We start from the raw sequence: 21,127 nt of genomic DNA, 5'->3' as shown, positions 1-21,127 counted from the left end.
TTACCTTACATGAAAATATGTGACAAAAGATGTATTAAATGAGGACCAATATGACTGACATTCTGCCTCTGCACTCTCTTCCTCTTGCCTTTGAAAACAAGTTCATTAATCCACATTTCACATCTCCGCAGAGTCCAAGGTCACCTCCAATCCTTTTTTTAAATATCTCTCGCTTCGGGAGTAACTGATGGGATAGACAAGTTGACCAGAAGACACTTCAGATGGCCCAACACAAAAAACATGGCTGCCAAAGGGCTCCAGTGCCTGCCCGTCACTGATAATCACTCATGCTGTAGATGGTTATCACATGCATTCACATTCACACACGCAAGCACGCACAACACGCACATGCACACACCACACACCCATCCCACGCCATCAGCCCATGCAGTAAGTTTGAAGAGGTTCATGATTATAACCTTGACCTTTAGTCTTGAAAGACCTCTGCCCATTAGCCTCATTACGACCCAGGTTATCCAGGGACGTGGCTGTTAGTGTGAATGATGAGTCCTGTGGGTTCTAAGTGGCAGCCTGATGGATATGTCAGCAGCATTGGCACACTTCACGACATGATTAGAGAGAAAGAATGAGAGACACAGAGAATAGATGAAGGATAGAGGAGAAGAAGGAAGAGGAGGACGAGTGTCAGAATTGGTCTTGGATGGGAAGGGTAATGAGTACGATTTGAAAGGCTGGGAGATGGATAAAGGATAAGAACTAGCAAGCTAGCAGAGACTATGTCCACATCGATTTACATGTCTCAGGCATTGATCGAACTCCCCCGTGTGGGGAATTTACCTCCTTTTCACAAAGGATGACTGATACAGTGATTATCAGAAAACCCTGCTGCGCTCACTGTGTGTCCTTGTGTGTTCTTGTTCATTTGTGTATTTGTGAGGTCCACAGGGTGGGGGGGGAAAAGCGATAAACAGAGAGAGATGAAAGTAAAAGGGAGATAATTTTTTCTTCAGTTCGGCGACTTTGACTGGAATGGAATCAAACAAATATGATTTTTTTTTTAGCTCTCAGTGGGAATGGCTCAGAAGTGGGAGATAACACAACTACCTAACACACACGCTTCTCCACCACATACATTTGAATCCATCCTTGAGAGCCTTGTCTCTGTCATTTTTCAAACCAATTTTGGATAAGCAGTTCCTCCAAGGAACATATGTTAATGTCATTTTGAAGGTAGAGCCATGCCCTGCACACTAAGTAGATAAAAAGTGCATGAACACACATCATGGGAGGGACGGGGCTCACTGTTTTTTGTTTTAACAAATGTCTTTGGAGTAGGGGGAAAATTCTCACTCTGTGTTTGTGTTTGACTTAGACATATGTCCTCCCCTCATGGTTGCAGAGACTGACATACATCACTCTACAACATGAAACATGCTATGTAAGCACAAACATGAAAAATGCACTATGCATGCACCCACACCAGCTTGGCCGTCCTCTGCTCCTGGCAGAAATCACTGAGTCTGCCCCACTGGCTCACTGACCAACATATGGATGGATGGATGGATGGATGGATGGATGGATGGATGGATGGATGGATGGATGGATGGCTGTTGCTTGTGGCGTTCTGATTACTGGTGTGTGCGTACAGAGTGTGTGCATCATGGGTTAAGTGTCCACATGTCTCATGTATGAATGGACAATGAGCTGACTGGTTTGTCCGTGAGCCAGAAGCCAAGCTGAGCTGTCTCCTCCCCTTCTGCTCAATGACAGGTGGACTCTCTTCCCCCTCTCTCTGGCCATTCACCCCATTCATACCTACTCCTCCATCAACCATATGTCATCTGATATATGTATCTTTCTATATCCTCGGGACTACAATTCTATATTGGTTGCAGTTTGATGTAGCTGAAATCAAATCCAATACAATATAAAAGTAACATGAAGTGCAGAAGTCAGAAAGAGTGTATTAACACGTTAAAAGCAAAGTTCAAGGAGCGTTAAGGTTTCACTTCATGGCATAAGAAAGAAAAAACAACAACAATGAGACTGACTATTTCTAACAAGTAGTTCCAGTGTCTGTAACCGCTGCAGCGGAATAGGTTGTCACATTAATTGTGAACTGCATGCTGACAACACAACCTTATTACTTTTTCCTCTGCAAAGATTGTGAGGAGTGATACGTTTGAATGTCATTAGGAAGCAGGATGGGCTTAATGTCATGGAAGAGAAGTTGCACATGTCCAGGACTATCCAGTAAAACTTTTGATTAACTTATTGATCGTGAGCAAGTCATGTGCATCTCATCAGTTTGAAGCTGGAGTAGTTTTTTTCATGTCTTTGTTACTTATTTTGGTTTTGTAGTAGGTTGCATATTTCGTATCTTCTTGTCACTGCTGTCTTCTGTCTTCTGCTATTTTGGGGCTATCAACTTCTTCTTTGGCCAAATAACTGCCGTCCATGTTATCCTCATTCATGTCATTAGCGCCACCACTGGATGTCATGAAGTAATGATACGATGAGCCAAATTTCAACGGTGGAACAGAGTCAAATCTTTTAGGAGCGCCGTAATTTGACATTTATAACATGGATACTTAGCGTATCAATATGCTGCCATATTGTATCAGACAAGTCAAGAGGACAAAATATCATGTATCGATTTTTTGTTCCAACCCTAATGTAAAAATACTCATTTAGAGAACTGTGCAAAGATACATTTAGCAGAGTCAATCTATGTGATAATGTTTTTGAGGTGCGAGGATTCAGATGGTTTGTGATTTACAATGAAATGGTTTTGAAGATTGAAAATTGTAAATGATGTAACAAACTACTCTAAAACTAAAGGAAGAAGTTAAGGACAAGCTAACAGATTATCTACTGTATGAAGGCAATGTTTGTCCCAGAAGTATCTTACAAGTTAGAATGGCATTTATTTTATCATGTCATCTTCTGTTTAAGTTATACACTGATTTATCAACCACAAACACGAAACCATATTGCAGGAATTGACTCTTTAAAGCGTTCTGATTTGCTGTAAAGCCTCCAAAGAGGGAGCGTTGTTGTATAAATAGTCATTGTTACTAACTGCCCTAGATTTATAGTCTGTCAAATAAAGAAAAGCCATGTAGGTGCGATGTTCTCTCATTTCCCTGATTGGCACATGCTTTTCGCTCCTCACATTACCGCCTCATCGCCTTAGCTGTTATCATTTCCCTCTCCGTGGGCCGTTTGGTGCACAGCGCTGCTTAAAAGGTTATCCTTTCCCCGTGTTGTGTTAATTAGCAACAAAAGAGGCTGCAACACTCAGGGGGAGCGAGCTGGCACTGCCACTGTGCTCTCGTTCTGTCTGGCTCCTCTACATTCCTCTTTTTAGTCTTCTCCGTAGAAGGGAATTACAGGGCTTATGCTTCATCCCTCTCCCATTCTGTTGTCCATCCTCTCTTGCTTTTCTCCATCCAGCATCCAGCTCTTGCATGCACTTTAGCTCCCATCTTAGCATAGCCACCACCCCCTTTTTTTTTTTTTGTATCCGACACACATGGCTGCCCTGTTGACTTTGATCCTCAGATCTCAGTATCAAGGGACCATTCACCCGCTCGCCTGGGGGAGGTGACAGAAATGTCTGTGTTTTCTTTCCGTGTGCATGACAGAAAAAAAGGACAGAAAAAGAGGGTGAGCTGCAATAAGTGGAGAGTGAGAGATGACAGAGCCTGTGATCCAATATTTTCCCCTTTGGGATTTTGGGGCTGCTTTCTCTTTGACACGTGTGACATGAATCTAATCTCTGCGCGTCTTTGTTGTTGCCTGTCTCTGTCTCTGATCCTCTGTCCTCCAATACCGGACTCTTAGCCACAGTGATGAAACTATTGATGTTGCCAGTCATTTGTTCGCTCCGCCATTCAGCCATTCAGCCATTCAGATCCAGGGCTGTAATTTAAAGAATCAATAGGGAGCTGATGGAGCCATGCTGAATTGGCTCTCCTGACACATGTGAGCAACACTGATGGCTTTGCTTCATTCATCTATATAGTTCCAGTCTTCTCTGCCATCTGTACCTCCAAATTACACCTTGATTACATGTAATAAATCACATTTGACATACTTCAAAATACAACATCATCAAATGTCATGTTCAGGGTTAGGAAAGCTGAGCTCTGTTTCACTTTGGAATATTAAAATGCAGTTCCCTTGGGCCTGGTGTCAAGATACTGTTAACATTCATCTCAAAGCTTTATGTTTTTGTTTTATTTTCCTCCATTGATCCATTTCATGTGTCAGGAAATTGGCACTGATAAGCAACCCAGCAGGTCAAAGCCCAGCCAATCAGCTTGTCTAAAAACTGGCTCCAGTTTTGACAACTTCTGCTAATGATGTCCTCTCCACAAGATAACAATGGTAGCTTCTTTACAAGACAAATTATCTGCTCCTGTCAAATACGCAATTTGGATTAGTGTCAAGTCTTGCACTCTTGTTCAACCTCTTTATTCTTTTTCCTACCTATTCAACCTCATGTTACCTTGTTAGGCATTCCTAAAAATCTAACAAATTGGCTCTATCCTGACCTGTTGAACACACACACACAGCACAAAAAGAGGAGGTGTGTGTTCATCTGACCACCTGTCTATCTGTACCTATGCACGTGTGTGTGTGTGCGTGTGTGTGAATGGTGTCCAAGCGCCTGCTAATAAAGGCTTAATGAAGTGCTATGGAGACATGGAGAGGATTGTCTCACTCCCAGATGTGAAACTTAATGAGAGAGTGTGAAGCCATGTACTAGAGCCAGACCAAGAGAGAGGACAACCACCTGGTGCTTATGCTAGCATGTGTGTCTAACAGAGTTAGAGATCTGTTGCTCTCTGTGTGTAGGTCTATGATGCTGTTGAATGATAGTCAATGCACCAAGAGAGGGCATAAGGTATTAAAGGTGGAAAGCCAGTGAGGTGTAAATGATAATTGTAGGCTATTAAATGAAACTGTAATGCCACATAATGCCAAAAAAAGCAAAGGTTACTTCAAAGAATTACACTAGTGTGTTAATCAACAGCTAATCTTGCAATAAGCAGGCAGTTGTACAGTTAAGTCTTCACATTAAGCTTCGTTTCTCTTATTTCAATTAACTGAAAGGAGGCGCTTAGAGGAAGCTTAGGAAGCCAGCTGCTGGCTCTGTAGCATTTCGACAGCTCATCTCTCTGAGTCCTGGGCAGCATTAGTCTCTCTGCGGGAGACCTGCTGCCAGCTAGCTAGCTAGCCTCTGTGGGCTCATTCTTAACAACGCACCTTAGCCTCAGGTGAGCGAGTGGCGCTGTGTACGGCTGCTGATAGCCCTCATTAGTCTCTGGATTAGCCCTGATTAGCATAGCTGTTCCTCCCACTGATACTCCATGCTAATGCTAATTATATATTTACCACTTTACCCTCTTTAGACGAGCTGTGTGCCTAGCTTATAGCTGTACCTCCTCCCATGACTTCTTCTTGGCAGCAGCTTCAGGAGCAGTCACTGTTTGCATTTTCACTTCAGTAGATGAATGTAGCTAATTCAGCAGTTGTTTTTTTTAGAATCCACTTTGCACATGTTGTTACAGATAAGAATGGAGACTGACATACTGCTTTCTTGGCAGGAAATAATCATAGATTGGACACAGTGCTTACTGAGCTGACAGTTATCATTAATAGAGGCTGTTCTGAAATGAAAAACAAAGTGATGAGCTAATTAAGAGGAGGAGGAACCTGATTTTACGCCCAGTCAAGCAAACACGGTGTGGGAGTATAACAAAGACAAAGTTAGCCGAGAGATCAGGGCTCTGACTTTATTCTACATGAGTGTGACACTAAAGCAGCATGAAGGCTGTCACAGCCAAGTGACAAAGTGAAATTGACTTTGATGAGATTGAGATGAGGCAGAGGAGCCTTTATCTCACACTGTCCTCTCATCTCCATCATTGTCATTCAAAGCTAGACTCCCAGGGTTGGAGGATAGAGTGAACAAAAAAGGGGAGGAGAAGGATGAGAAGATAAGTGAGAGCGGTGCAGGAGAGGAGAGGAAAGGAGAGGGGCAGAGGGGGCTGGAGATTAGCAGTGGCTCCTGTCGAAGTGGGCTCCATGCTGATTTTCAGTGGCAGCTGTACTGTACATGCTGACTACAAACTCTGGAGATGCTGACACAAATCCGAACTGATCTGCTCGATTTTGGTGAATTTCAGCTCCAACCGGTCTCACAGCTGCTTTATATGTCTCTCAGCAGCACCATAAGCAAAAAAATAACTCTGAAACCTTCAGCTTGTTCTGGACATGGTGTCGTATGAACAGTCACAGTTCTAGGAAAAAAAAAAGCCCTCCTCTGGAAGACTTTGATGTACCTGAGCGGACAACCTGACCCCAATTCACCCACAGGCTGTACTCTTAGTGGACAGAAAGCTCAAATGTGGAATATCTCACTCTGACAGTTTTTTTTTCCCTTCATGTTCTTGTCTTACAAGGCTGATTTCACCTGGGGTAACCCACTGGATTAGGAAATGTGATTGCAATGGAATACAGTGAGGCTTGTTTTTGTGAGACAGAAGAAGACTTATGTGTAAGATAAGACAAACACAACCGTTTTCCTTCATTCTTTTTGAAGCAAACCATATTTTCCACCCGAGATAGCAGCGCCTGCTGGCCTGGATGCCAAGCAGAGTGTGGTCAAAGCTTATCTCTGTCCCTCTCTGCCAGGAGAAAGTGCCAGTCAGCTCCTTCCAATGGTTTCCGTGTTCTTCTTAAGCCCTTGTGCGGGTGTGTGAAGTGTTATTACAGATTGCTTCCTCTCAGATTTGTCTCTCTAGCACGACCTTCACAGGTAACCTCAAGAAGAAATGAATGGTAGGAATTCATCACACTCTATTTTTGTCTCCTTGGTCTTCAAGTTTAGCCACAGCAACAGGAAAGTTCCAGTTTGAGAGGGCAGATTAGGACACCTTTTGTCATAGAGGGCTGCAAGAAGCTGAACTGTTTTGATGATATAATAATCAAATCTCTTTTTCTTCCTTCCCCTTTCTCTCCCTCTCTCTTACTATCCCTCTCCTCACAGGTGGAGCGAGAAATAGCTATTCTGAAGCTCATAGAACACCCACATGTTTTAAAGCTACATGATGTCTACGAAAATAAAAAATACTTGTAAGTATCACCCTGGATGAGGTCCAGTTTTGGTTTTTATATACTAAATATATGCTGACTTTGCAAAGCAACATTACAATTACTTGCTGTAGCATGCTCCTTTGGGAACCAGGGCAGTATTTAGATCATTACATCATTCTACAGAGCAGCTTGATTGGTGTATTACGATTGGAGGCATACATGACAGCCTTAGGAGGCGGATGCTCCGTTTGTATTGGCATGAAGCATTTAATTTGGTCACGCACGCTATGGGACTGCTAATAAGGACAGGAAGTCTCCGTAATGTAAACACCATGACACCTTATCAGAGAGGCAACACCAATGCATTAAGTAACATTAGGCACGGAGAGTGGCATCAGAATTAGCCTGCTGCAGCTTGGATACACACACGCACATATATCCACGTGTAGGCACACACATAAATCTATTAGTTAACTTTAACAGTGGTGAGTGACAAGCCATTCAGCAGTTTATAGTTGCCCTCTTGATCCACAGAGGACTGTTTGTCAACTCGATTCACTAGTTCTCATCTTGAGCTCAGAGGCCCAATAGGATTGGACATGCAGTACTGTACATGTCATCCTTTAAGAAGATTGGAAGAGCAAGAATATGTGATTCATCCTGTAATTGGATTATTAAAATCACATTTTTCCCCTCAATGCTTCATCGGGTGTGACAGTTGGTCACTAGTAGCATCACAGAAGACAAATTACTTTACATTTGTATCTCCAGTGACTCGAGCACACTCCCCTCCGACTGTGATATCATTTCAGAGTTAATATTGTTTAGATTCCTGCTCAGATATCTCCACTTGAAATCCAATAATGATAGACATGCAGCGCGATTTGAGCCAGAAGTCCCAGAGCTTTAGATTTATTATGCTGCTGGCACAGATCCTACCGCAAGCTGTTGAGCTAGTGTGCACGCGAGTGTGTGTGTGTGTGTGTGTGTGTGTGTGTGTGTGTGTGTGTGTGTGTGTGTGTTGTGTGTGTGTGTGTGTGTGTGTGTGTGTGTGTGTGTGTGTGTGTGTGTGTGTGCGCGTGAGAGAGAGGTGAGAGGGAAGTGGATTTAGTTTGATACATAGCCTACCAATATTTTATTCATGGGAGTTTCATTGCAAGAAATGAATGAATGATCATATCATGGTTTTAATATAAATTATGCCTCTGAGAAGGGAAAAAAAGCGCCCTGATAGTTAAGAGACCATATTGTACATGAGAACACCTGTTTTGTTGGAGAGTAGCTATTAATGTTAATGTTTTCAGATTTGCAGCAGTGATTGCAAGAAAAAGGAAAAAAAATAGTGAAAACCCTTCAGACTAGTGATTTTTCATACCTATTCATATTAGAATAAAAGAAAATATATAGAGCAGTTACATTTTAGTGGTTCTCCAGTGATTCCATTAAGTTGGGGTACTTGTGAGAAAAGGATTAGTCCCAATCTGTGCCACATATCCTCACCAGACCATGGGTCAAGCTCTAAATGTGCTGGATGTCCCGATTCCCATAGTGCAACTTGTTAGAATATCTGTCCCCGTATGGTAAAACGCCACACCCCTACCTTTTTTCATCCTTCTATTTGGGGTTGCCACTTTAGCTCGTGGCTAAGGGGAACAAGACACATCAGTTTTAATTGTAGATTTGTTTTACAGATAAAAATAAACTAATTGTAATCAAAAACTCAGAGAGGTTCTTCTTCATAATCATCTGACTGAGGGGTGGTATTTATGTACACACTCTGTATCCACAGCATAGAGAGAGAGATGAGAGAGAGAGAGAGAGAGAGAGAGAGAGAGACTGACTAGAAAGAGTATTTCACCGCCTGTCTGAGTTTCAATTTGTCCGAGTGAAGATAGAGGGAGTTTCAGTACAGGATATACGAGCAGGCTGGTACAGGGCAGGGGCACTTCACCGCCGGCATTCAGCCCACAGATGCAGCTTTAGGTCGAGGTCAGCGCAGATTTATCTCCTTCCTGTCCCTGTAGAGCCTCTGAGCAGACTGTCTCCACAGCAAGCCAAAGCCACACAAGCTCAAAGGCCAGCTGAAGAGTGGCCACAAGAAATGTGATGACAGGGAAGATATATGCATGTTTGGGAAAGGTTAAAGAAGAAATTACAACACAAGGACTGTAAATATACAACAAGGAGGTTAGGGTTTTGAAATATCTATCTTCCTTGTTTTGTTTTGTCTCTTTTGCTTTATTCAGTGTTTACTGAGATACACAAGCTTCTAAATCTCTTATGTCTGGGGGCTTCTAACACAACTTCTCCATCTTTTTGCAGCACATTTCAACTTTATCATCCCTCTGATGCCTCCCATTGGAGATTAGAGTGTATAGTTTATCAGAATCCTTCACAATGTTATTCACTGTCTGCATATTTCACTCTCTGACTGCGGGGACAGCTTCCAGGTGACAGAATGAAAAATAAAAAGTCAACAGGATATGACTTTTAGGAGATCAAATCATGAATCCTGTGTTATTTCTTATGCATAATACCCGCGATGAGACCACCTTTCCCATAATGCTCCACAGACCTCTGAGGTCTGAAGTTTCTTTTCTGGAGGCTCCGAGTACAACTCATGTATATGTCCCTATACCAGTCCCTACAAGTGAATCTGTCTTTTCTGTGTTTTCTAGGGATTTCACAACTGCTATATTTCACTAGTTGCCAATGTTTTCAAAACAGTAGTCGACTAATCATTATGTTAGAAAGACACTGAAAGAAGGATTCTAGTGCACAATGAAAAATGTATTATCTGATTTGAGCAGCTCAAGCATTCAACCTTGTCATGTCACACTTTTCAGAATCACATAAAAAAAACAGTACTGTGTGGCTGTTCCATCAAAACAAGCATTACCCGCTTGTCAAAGCCAAGTTCAGCCCCCTCCCTTGTAGTATTAACTATTGGCAATTTGACTATTGATTATTGCCTACTGCACCAACTAGTGGTTTAAGTAGTCAACTAGTTGGTAACCCCCCCCAATGTGTGCATTATAGCTGCTCTCTTTTTACCTTCACTTCTGTCCATCTCTGTGTGTCTCAGGTATCTCGTGCTAGAACATGTGTCTGGTGGAGAGCTGTTTGACTACTTGGTGAAGAAAGGCAGGTTAACACCCAAAGAAGCCAGGAAATTCTTCAGACAGATCATGTCTGCACTGGATTTTTGCCACAGTCATTCCATATGGTAAGTGCAATGATTCATAAAGTTTGATGTAACATAATTTGATGGCTGGACTTGTGCTAGTGGGCGGTAAAAACCCTGAATTATAATGCTTCTCATAGACTCTTTTCCTTGCATTTCATTATTAGAAAAAAAGATATCATACTCACTGGTACCACTCAGAGAAGATTCCACTATAAATCTTTAAGCAACTAGTGAACCACACATTGTAGATCCTTTGCTGAAATCCTTTACTTACATATTTACTGTCTGCATTAAACCATCACATTTATGTGAGATAGAGCCTTCCATTAAATAACAATCCCCGAGGTATAACCAAAGCCAAATTGGTTGTCATACAACATTGAACAAATAATGTGTTTATAAGTAATGAATTTTCCTGAAGTGAATCAACAATCTAAATTTCAATCAGTTCATTCAGGGCTTCACTGAGCTGCTCCGTTTTCAAACCAGTGACTCAATACAGAGATTACTGGGCTAAGAAAACTTAATATTTCTCTTTTATGAATGTGTTTGTTTTTACCAGCTTAAACAGCTGAGAAAAGACACTATATGAACACTTGCCATTTCATATCTAAAATAAATATATGGGGGAATCTAAAATGGAAGCAGATTATTTTCATTGTTTGTATTAATTGTTTACTGATGGGACAGTTCTTTCTAGATAAAGTGTTATTTATTTATTTTCACAACTGAGCAGATGTGGGTTTTTGTTAGCACACAGTGCATTTCCTTCACTGTGCTCCGCTCAGCGCTGAGTCCCTGTATTTGCTGAAACACGCTTCCAAGTAATTACAAATGTGTCACATTGCGTTTGGCTTCGGGGGGTAATTTAACTGTTTACCAGCTCATAGACTAGGAGCAATCATATATACTTCACAAGTCAAACATGTCAGCATGGGATAAAATGGAGCACTCATATGTGTGTGTTTCTCTTTTGTATGTATGTGTAGTATAATGTGTGTAATGCACATATCTATTGTGATCCTACAGCAGGCTGAGGCTGCCTCTCCAGAGAGTGTATGCCTTAGCTCTGCATTTCTTTCCTCATGTGCCTGCATATTGCAGAACAAGGACCTGAGAGCAGAATGAGTTCAAGTGTATTTATTTTTACCTCAGTCACAAGTTAATCCCAAGTGACCGTACAAAGTTGTGAAGTCAAAAAGTGTAGGATGAGATGGGAACAAAAGACTACATGGATGGTAAGTAGGTGTAACAATATACATAGAGTACATAGAACAATAAAATAATACTGAATACAATGAAATATAAGAAATGCAGCACGGTGTAGTTGGTGACAAAAACTCTAATAATTCTGCTCTAGTGTATTCTTATGTAACCTTTATTTTGGTCAGTCCCATTGAGTTCATACATCTCTTATTCAAAGGAGACCTGACCAATAATGGCAGCACTACACAATTTCAACAAAAAAAAAACAATCAAACTCAGACAGTTCAGAGTAATTAAGTTTTGTAATTTGAAATCAGAGTCAAAGCAAAAGTTGCAGAAAACCCACAGGCTTTTTTTCCCATCTCAGTGTGAAAACTTTGGAAACAACAAATTGCACAATGTCCAACGCACAAAGGTTGTGATTTTTCCTTTAAGTTTAAAAGAGAGCAAAGGTAGGCAGGAATTTTGCCCAGAATGGCTTTGTAAATAAAGATGTATCAGTATATGTATCAGAGTATGTTTACTTAAATCAGTTCAACTGACTTGATAATATAAAGTAAAATGGTGAGTAAGAAAGCCATGGTTTGTAATACTTTTTGGTGCACTGTGATACACACTGTTAAGCATTTGAAAACTGTGAACAGAGCAATCATGTACAACATCACCATAATCAAGAACAGGTGAAAAAGCTGACTCCCCTTGTGTATTTTCTACACAAAAATGGGGTGCAGGATTTGTTTCTATAATAGAATCCTTATAAAACTCAGTTTTTTTGTAACATGCTGAGTGCTCCCTAAAGTGGTTACCATTTAGAAACCCCAAGTACTATAAAGAAGATACTAACTCAATTTATACACCATTTTTTGTAACAATTTTCCAGATGATGCTCTTGGTGATGTTAAGTGTTGTTGAAATTGCCTGCATTTAGTTGACAGAGCTGATCATGTCCTTAAATAAAGTGCGTACTGAAGATCTGTATATCTTGAGCAGGTGTAACCACACAGCAATAGATGACAGTATCATCAGCATAGACATGTGTCACAACCCAGTTCAAAAGAGTGTAACAAAAAGGGAAACCACGCATAGTCTCTAAGGAAGAAACAGTGTTTTATTAAATAAAGGAATTATATTGACACAACTCAAACCCCAACAAAAGGTGAAGGCAGTCTGCAGGCCAGGGAAGAGAGAGAGTAAACTGGAAGTCTGCCTTTTGTAACCTCCTGAGCCCAGCCTGTTCAGGTGCACTGCATCAGTCAATTCCACTGATGGCTCCACCTACAACTGCTTGAAAGACAGAGACAGAGAAAGGGAACACAACAAAAACAGAGGCCAGACCTGAGGCCGTCACACATGGAACAAGTTTCATGAAAGAAAGAAAGAAAGAAAGAAAGAAAGAAAGAAAGAAAGAAAGAAAGAAAGAAAGCGGGCCCAGTACAGAGACTTGTGGTACCCCCTTGTTGATGTATCGCACCTCTGAGGTAGAACTTTCCATACATTGACTGTGTCTGTCCCTAATGTTTCTAACAGTTAAACTGTAAGAAGGTCCTTATTTGTTGCCTTGTTGGTGTCCCCTGTCATATTTAGAAATAGGGGCTTAAAAATTAGATTTCCCTATAAAACCCTAAACCTGACCATGACTTTCACACTACAGCTACCAGCCAGCCAGTCCATTCATGACTTATAACTTATAAAAACTTTGCCTGCTGCTGGCATAGCTGCATGCTGATGACAGAAGGGGAAACAGGGGCAATTAAAACAGTAAAATAGTGATAAATTCCTTTGGACCTGGTGTTTTTTCACTAAATGCCTTTGAGATAGATTTGCATAATGTTGCGTGGGCAATTAAAAGCAATGAAATAATGTGATTTGTCATGGAATGATTGGGTACGGTTTAATTTCTGTGATTAGATATGCTTTGTTTTTTTGCACACTATAGTTTATAGGAGAACTAATCACCATTTTTTGCTGCTGCTATTTAATAATAGAGCTGCTCAAAGCTGTTATACACACAATGAGCTACTGCACCTTAGAATTACTTCATTACTTAACTAATTATCTTGGGATAATGTGCTGGAGTTTACATCATTATTTGAACCTTTGTCAACAAGTGGTTGACAGGTTTCATCTTACATTTTCAGAGAGCATAAGAGAAAACAGATGCTGACTCTTGTACCACAAATAGAACAAAACTGTCCATCCTCAGGGAATGAAAACTAGAAGTCTTTTATCAGTCTGTGTAAATAACTGACAGTGCGAAGAACAGATTAGGCCAATTAGGAGAAAGCATCTGGGACTGACATTAAGTGAAAGCACATACATAGATTATCACAGCTCTCTTGTAGGAAGAATCACTTGCAGATTTATCTCTCCCTTCCTGTTTTACTTTGCTGCTGTCTCTACGTCTTTGCGCCCCAAATCCCCTCGCTAACACTCGTGGAAAATGATGCCTTGTAAATTTATCATGAGGAGGATTATTTGGGAGTGTTGCTGCTCCCTCTCGCCCTCCTTCCAACCTCAATTAGGAGCAAACAGACAGACAGACGCAGCCTTTCCCACCTCCTTTCCATTCCTGCTAATGAGATCCCAGCATCCCCTCAATAAAAAAAGCCTTTCTGCAATCATTTGTTCCATTTCTACTTGTCTGCGCAGGGACCTGAACAGGCCATTAGAAGTGCTGCCTTTTCTGTGTGATTCACGTTGCAGAGGGGGGTAAACACATGCTCCTCAGCCACCTTCTTTTTTTCCTGCATACCCCCCATTTTCACCTCTTTTCATCGCCTCATGCTTCTTCCGTCCTCCGCCCACGCCCCATCCCCAAATATCTCTCTCGAGCCAGAAGGATGAGTCTGGATATGAATGAAAGAACGTAGAGGGCTGTTTATGACTCAGTGTTTCCCCTGCCTGATTCAGATCATGCTCTAATTTACGCAGAGTTTACTTTTTATGCAGAGGAAGTGAAAAGGACAAAGTGAAGCACACAAGGATGGCTGACAAGGGAGATGAGGCAAAGATGGGAAAGAGGAGAATAAAAACAGACATGGGAAAAGGAATCATTGGCAGAGTATGCATAATGAATGCTGAGGCAGTGAGGGAAATCTTTAATACCAACGATTCCTCTCCATCCTCCTCACTAACACATGTCTTGTGTTGGGATATTATTTAATTCTCCAAATATGAGCTCTGCAGACGTATGATTCAGATAGTGAAAGATACTGACAGACTGGTTAAAAACTATAATGAGGGCAGCATCCACATAATGATGACATACTATTGATCTTTGTGAAATTTCTCTTTCACTCTCTCTGCAGGGAGGTCAAAGGTCAGGGCCAGCTGTTCTGCTCCAGCTGCTTTGCATTCATTTCTGAGCTCAAGGATAGCATAGCAAAGTAGATGTGTCAAAGATTTTGTATAATATTTCAGATTTTTACGCCCACATTTACCTGAGAGGGAATCCCAACAACAGCCTCTGCTGAATCTTGTCAGTTTTTGACATTCAATAAAACACACATCTGCTACACAGTGTAGACTCTCCAGAGAGCCTGCCATAGCTGCAAACAGTCAACAGAGACACAGATTGATCGAGAAGAGGAAAGTGTGTTTTCCTTGAACAGTTGACAAGCTGCTTGTGTGCTTTTTATCCTGCTTTTTTAAACTATGTTAACAGACTGATGCAGAGTTCACATACACAGCAAATTATAGATTATAGTTTCAGATTGCATTCCTCAGTAGTTTGCTTTACCTGTTAACTACAATTCAACTCTACTGTTTTTAAAGGAACAGCACATTCTGATTTCTTTTGATACACCTTGTGTCAGCAATCTAAACATATAGATCTATCTTTCTAGACTATAACCATAATCACAGTTTGAATTAGCCAGGCATGACACCAAACCCACCCCAGTATCACACCCCAGTCATTTTGTCCACCCACCCCTGTCACACTCACAGAGATATGTTTGCACGGGCACGCTTACAAACCATCTTCAGAAGAAGAAGAAGCACAATTTCACCCTGACCGCAACCCACTCTGTCGTCTTTGTCACCCCTCTTCTTTCTGTTTAGTAATGACTCTAGTGCCTCACCCTGGCAACAACCCATTGTCTGTGTTTAATACAAAGCGACTGTGTGTGTGGAGGAGATAAAGACGATCTGTCACATTAAGTGACTACAAGCATCCCACCAAGTAAGGCAGAGAATGCTACCGCAACTTGGCATTAAAACTCTGCGCTTTAAGCTCATCACACAGGCTCCCTCACAGTCACACAGACACGTTCTCATCCATGACACTGATGTGCACATTATTACCACCACCTACACACACACAAACAAACACCTGGTCTAGGAGTCACATCAAACCCACGCACAGGCATAATCATGCACATCATCCATATCCACCTCTCCTGCTCTAATTCTGTTTCTCCCACACTCCCTTTGTCATTACCTGCAAAATTAATCTCTTCCAGAGGCTGAGAGATCCCCTGCATTTGTCTGTGCCATCGCCTGAGTATTGCTCCACATGGGGCATTAAAGCCTGACTCAGAACATGAAATTTGCAAGGCTCATGTTATTTTATCATGGATCAGTAAATTTTTATGCAAAAGAAAAAAACACCAGAGGGAAATCAAAAAAATTAGGAAATTAAATAATTGACACATCATGTTTTTTGATGTACTGATTGATAAAACTTTGTAAAATTTAGATTTTCTCCTGCCAAACAAACATTAGTGATTTTGTTACTTTTTTCCTGTTGAAAATGCAGAACCAATCATTCACTTATTGTCATCAACCTGTTTGCGTTAGCAGTTTTTTTTATGCCCATAATAAAAATTGGATTGGGAATCCCTCGCTGGGATGAGATTGATTGAAAAGTTGGTGCATCGATAAAAACAGTGTGCAAAAGAGTTGCAGTTCCTCTGCAGCTGTTTAACAGTACCAGTACAGAAAAGTGCCATGAGCAGTTTACCTCAGTGGACCCAACTCTGTAGAATATCCTAAATTAGTGGATGAAAAAACACTTGCTGGCTTTTTGCCAACATTGAAATGGAATGGAGGCTGGACATCTATTTAACTACTCTGATTGTCACCTTTACCCCTTTTTGAGCCAGCAATTCACCTCAGGATATTTGTCATGTTACACTCTCTGTAAGTGTGTCTCTGTATCAATAGCAACTCATGCCCTTTAGTTGTTTGTGGCCTGGTTGATATTCATAGCAGAGTTTCCCCTGATGACAGTGTGTCTGCCTGCCATCCTGCGGAAAGACTATAGTTATAGCCTATCATCATTACAGTTGATGGCCAATAAAAGGCACAGCATGGAATCTTTTTCTCTCTTTCTTTCTTGTTTTTTTCCCTCGATATCACCCTCTCCCGGAGAGCCAGTCAAAGCATTTAAGTGGAACTGGGAGAAAAGAGGGAAGATTATATTGAGAGGAGGTGGAATAAGGAAATAGGATGGGTGAAATTGGAAAGGAAAATGGAGCAGAAGGGGAGAGAACAAAAACAGTAAGATGGTGGGAGGGTGAGGTGTTGTACAAAAGAGCAAAGCTTAACATGAATTAGGAGGGGCAGTAACGACATAAACAATGAGGCTGTTTACACCGGGTATCATCATCTGTCCTGAGGGGTCAGATTGCAAGTGGAAAGCCTTAAGTGCAGGACCTCAATGCTTCCGAGGAATGGATTACGATCTGATCACTCAAGCCAGATTTGACCACATAAGCCTGTTAGTGTGTACACTCATATATCCTGGGCCACATTAAGAGATGAGATAACATTTGTTGTGAATTGGCACTATGTAAATAAAAAAAATATTGAGATTGATTAAGGGCAACAATAATGATCATTTAACACACCACTTGCTTCTCATATATGACTGATTAGATATTATTCCCTTTTTTTTTTCTTTCAATTTACTTATGCTATTCCAAGATGTGCATGTAGTTTAGGTTTTACAGTGGAATTTGCATGAGACTAAAGATTTAGGATTTCCATATTTATTCAGTGAGTGAAAGTGCATTTCATTTTGGATACAGGGCGATCCTGTATTGACAAGGACAGAGGTTGAGACAACGAGAGTCAGATCAAAGAAAAGTTGATCAGACCTTTAAATAAACAGGGAAGATACATTTAATTTCTAAAGTAGATGATCAGATTAAACATGGGTCTTTCTGTGTGTTTGTGCACCTCTGTCACCCACTCAATAAGGCACGTGACCTGTCCTATATTTCATGTCCAGCCCACTTTAAAGCATGATCTCTATGTCTCTTGTCACTGTAGAACTGGAGATGCATTTGGAGACGCATGATACTCACTGTGAATGATCGTACTTAGAGCTGTCCACTTGTTGTCGGATCACCCATGAACGTATGTTATGTGGATGATGACAGACAGTATTTACTTCCCTAGTTTTAAACTGTTTTAAACACAGTGGACGATTACATGAAGATACATTATACACCACCATGGTTGTCTTTATTAGATGCCTGATGTTGCTATGAATTTTTTACACCAATGCTACCCCTTCACTCCAATGCTTTTCTGACAGCGTGTCTGTTTATTCTGCCTTAAAGGTCCGCTGCTCATCCCATCTTCCCTCCGTCAAACTCCTCTGGATTAAGAACAAACGCTGGGTTGCACAGAAAAGATTTGGCAAAGCAAACAGTTTGTTTATTCCAGAACTAGCCATCATTTTAATCCCATTTTTTTGTCACTGCATTACATGCAACATTGCATTATTTCCCAAGTGTTGCTCAAAACCCCAGAGGAATAGATAAGAATGATCCAGATGGCACAAGAAACGCTGTGTTTACCATCCCTTGAGAGGCAAATCTTCTGTGCGAAAGGCAGAATAGCTGTGTGCTTTCATCTCAATTCTGATCCAGTTTAAATGCAAAATACATGACAGGAGAGCACTGAAATGTGTAGGGAACCATTGTACAGAGGAACACGGTACTTTACTGTAGCTGTTCATATGAACATCCAGGAGTTGTATGACGTGAGGAACTTTGGTTATGGATGTATCTAAAATTTGTCTTTCATTGACAATTCACAAAGGAAATCCTTCAGGCAATAATAGGAATAATAAGCAAGGACTAGTGGTGGTTTAGTCTATCTACATTCCATCTGTAGCATTTTCTTTCTATTCAACACTGCTAAGGGGAATTTATTGTAAAATAGCAAAGAATAAATACATTCAAAGAATAGCAAATAAGGTTGATTCCAGCCCTTATGTGAAGGCTATCACTCATTCAAAAAAAAAAAAAAATGTAACGTTTATAAAAAGGACGAATAAAACTATTTTATGTATGTTGAAGTGTTCCTGGACCCACTTGGTCTTGCATTGTATCTGTACCTTTTACAAGTAATGTTCCAAATGCTGAACATTACATTTTATTTTAACAGTTCTTCTACTGGCATGAAGCAGGCAAAGACTGCAGCATAAAATAGTCATGAAATTTTAACCGCGGTCACCTACTTGCTTCGAGCAAAATGCAAAAGCAGACCAATTTCCTGAGATAGCAAAAACAAGGGAAAATAGGACAACTTTGTCTTTCTCTTATCTTTTCTCTTACAACACAATTAACCCCACTGGCTAATGAACAACTTTGCCTACCACATCTAAGTCAGCAGTCAGAATATTTTCCTCTTTTGCTAATGCGATAGAAGATTAGCCTCAAGCATTTTTACCAGTGTGCTTGGTCTCTCTCTAATTGGGTCAACCAAAGCCTAAAAAAGTTTGAGAGGAAAAAGAAAAGATAGGAAGAGGAGGATGACACAGAGGTGTGCTAGAGGCTAAATGGCTACAATTCAACATGCAACAATGGTTTAAAACCCTACTCCAGCTAACAATTGTAGCACTGGCAAAGTACCTCATGAAAATGCCAAAACAGGTGGCACTTTTCCAGGCATGATAAAAAGGACACATTTGAGCCATTAGTTTTAGTTTCAAGAGTTCTTGTTCTGCTAATTAGCGCCACATATCTTGGTGTGATAACACAAGCTTAACAAGAGGCAGTATTAAACAGTGTGTAAGTCAAATATGTCACAAAAGGAAAACTGTATTTTCCCTTAAGCTGGGGAATTCACTAACAAAACTTCACATCACCATAAACATGTCTGGGATATTACTGGGATGCGAGCCCCGAGAGGAAAGACCCATTACAACCTTGTGTAAAACAGAACATATCAGCATGGTGCGTGCAAATGATCACAGGCAATTAAGAGCATGGTGTTAGATTGCAAGAATCATGTCTAACAGCCCCACTGGGGTGTAAACCTTGCTCAGACAGCATGAAGACACGCACATGTGCCCAGTAAATTACACTGAACAGCGTAATCAACTTCATGCATGTTGTACTGCAAGGCATGCAACATAGATCATGGTAGAGATGTGGTATGTGAAACGTTATATGTTCACATGATGGATGGCAATAGTTAGTCTTGAATTGTTTTTTCCTTTTCTGTTCTATTCCTGTCCTTTTTATATTCTGAGTTCTATATGGGCCAAGTGTAGGACTGTAACATGTATATTATTTCATGCCCTGCACAGAATAATCTGCATTTAGAGTATTTTAAGAAGATACTCCTCTGAGACTTGCCGGCAGGCTAGCAGTGCTCAACTTCCACATTTCTGAAAAGAAAAACTGCAGTTATGTTCAAGCTCATTGCAGCTGTTCAATTCGTTTACCAGCATATCCTCCTGTATGACATATGAGTGCAACACAGAGATATCCCTGTTGCACGGCCTGCTGCGTGAGCAAGATTACAGTGTAATCAGTTACACTGCGTCAGTGAGGCAGTTTAATGTCCTATTACTGATACCGCGGTCCTGACAACCAATAAAGCATCCAGATGCAATTTGTCCCCCTGATGCTGTTGTTGGATAGATACACTGTTGCCTTCTTTTTTTCTCCTGGATTGGTCTTAAGTTTGGCTGTTTGTATTAAAACTCTACTGTGAAAGACAGGCCTAAGATCATGCAATGTTTATAACATGTTTATTGGTCTTCCAGGTTAAGTTACTATGCAATTTTAAGTACCGATGATTCTTTTGAAACTAGGGTTCTGAGATTTGTTTGTTGTATCAATGTATATGCCAAAATGAAACAGTGTTTTACACTCTCTTCACCACTATTTAGCTTTGACATTGCCACTGCTGTTTCACCATAATATTTAATTCACCTCAGGCCTTGACTGTATTATAATTTGACTACCCGTCATTTTTTAACCTCTAGTTAAAAGTGATAAAAACTTTGAGCCATCTAAAACCCTGTTTTTTTTCCCTGGGAGGTCCGTTATTTATTGCACACTATTAAATTAGACATGTTGAAGACCAACAATTTCCTATTATACTGGGTTATTTATCTTCAATAGCAAGTGGGCCAAAAATGGAAACCTACGAATTCCATGAAGGGCAAAACACATCAACATTGCACAAAGACAACAACACTTTTTTTTACTGATTGGACAGAACCAAACAGCTCAACGTCTTTTCCTTTCTAGCAGATGGAAATAATAAAGGAATATTTCAACGAAGTATAGACATGTAATGTGATACTCCTACCATATATACACTACATTTCACTTATAAATGTACTTATTAGGGAACAAATAAATATGATTAGGTATTAGGGCCATTAAAAAAAAAAAGAGCCAGAGGAGAAGAGTA

At 40.7% G+C, this 21,127-nt stretch overlaps 1 protein-coding gene across 3 annotated transcripts in view; it reads left to right on the top strand.

Moving 5' to 3' along the window:
• Nucleotides 1-21,127, top strand: part of LOC117815097 (serine/threonine-protein kinase BRSK2) — a 194,449-nt gene that overhangs the window by 128,678 nt on the left and 44,644 nt on the right. For all 3 annotated transcript variants that reach the window (XM_034686792.1, XM_034686790.1, XM_034686791.1), the window contains exons 3-4: nucleotides 7,022-7,107; nucleotides 10,154-10,294. In XM_034686792.1, coding sequence (XP_034542683.1) covers nucleotides 7,022-7,107; nucleotides 10,154-10,294 — 227 coding nt within the window. The remainder of the gene's footprint in view (nucleotides 1-7,021; nucleotides 7,108-10,153; nucleotides 10,295-21,127) is intronic.

This window comes from Notolabrus celidotus, chromosome 6, assembly GCF_009762535.1.
Source record: "Notolabrus celidotus isolate fNotCel1 chromosome 6, fNotCel1.pri, whole genome shotgun sequence".
Lineage (NCBI taxonomy): Eukaryota > Metazoa > Chordata > Actinopteri > Labriformes > Labridae > Notolabrus > Notolabrus celidotus.
This window is presented reverse-complemented; position numbering and strand designations above follow the sequence as displayed.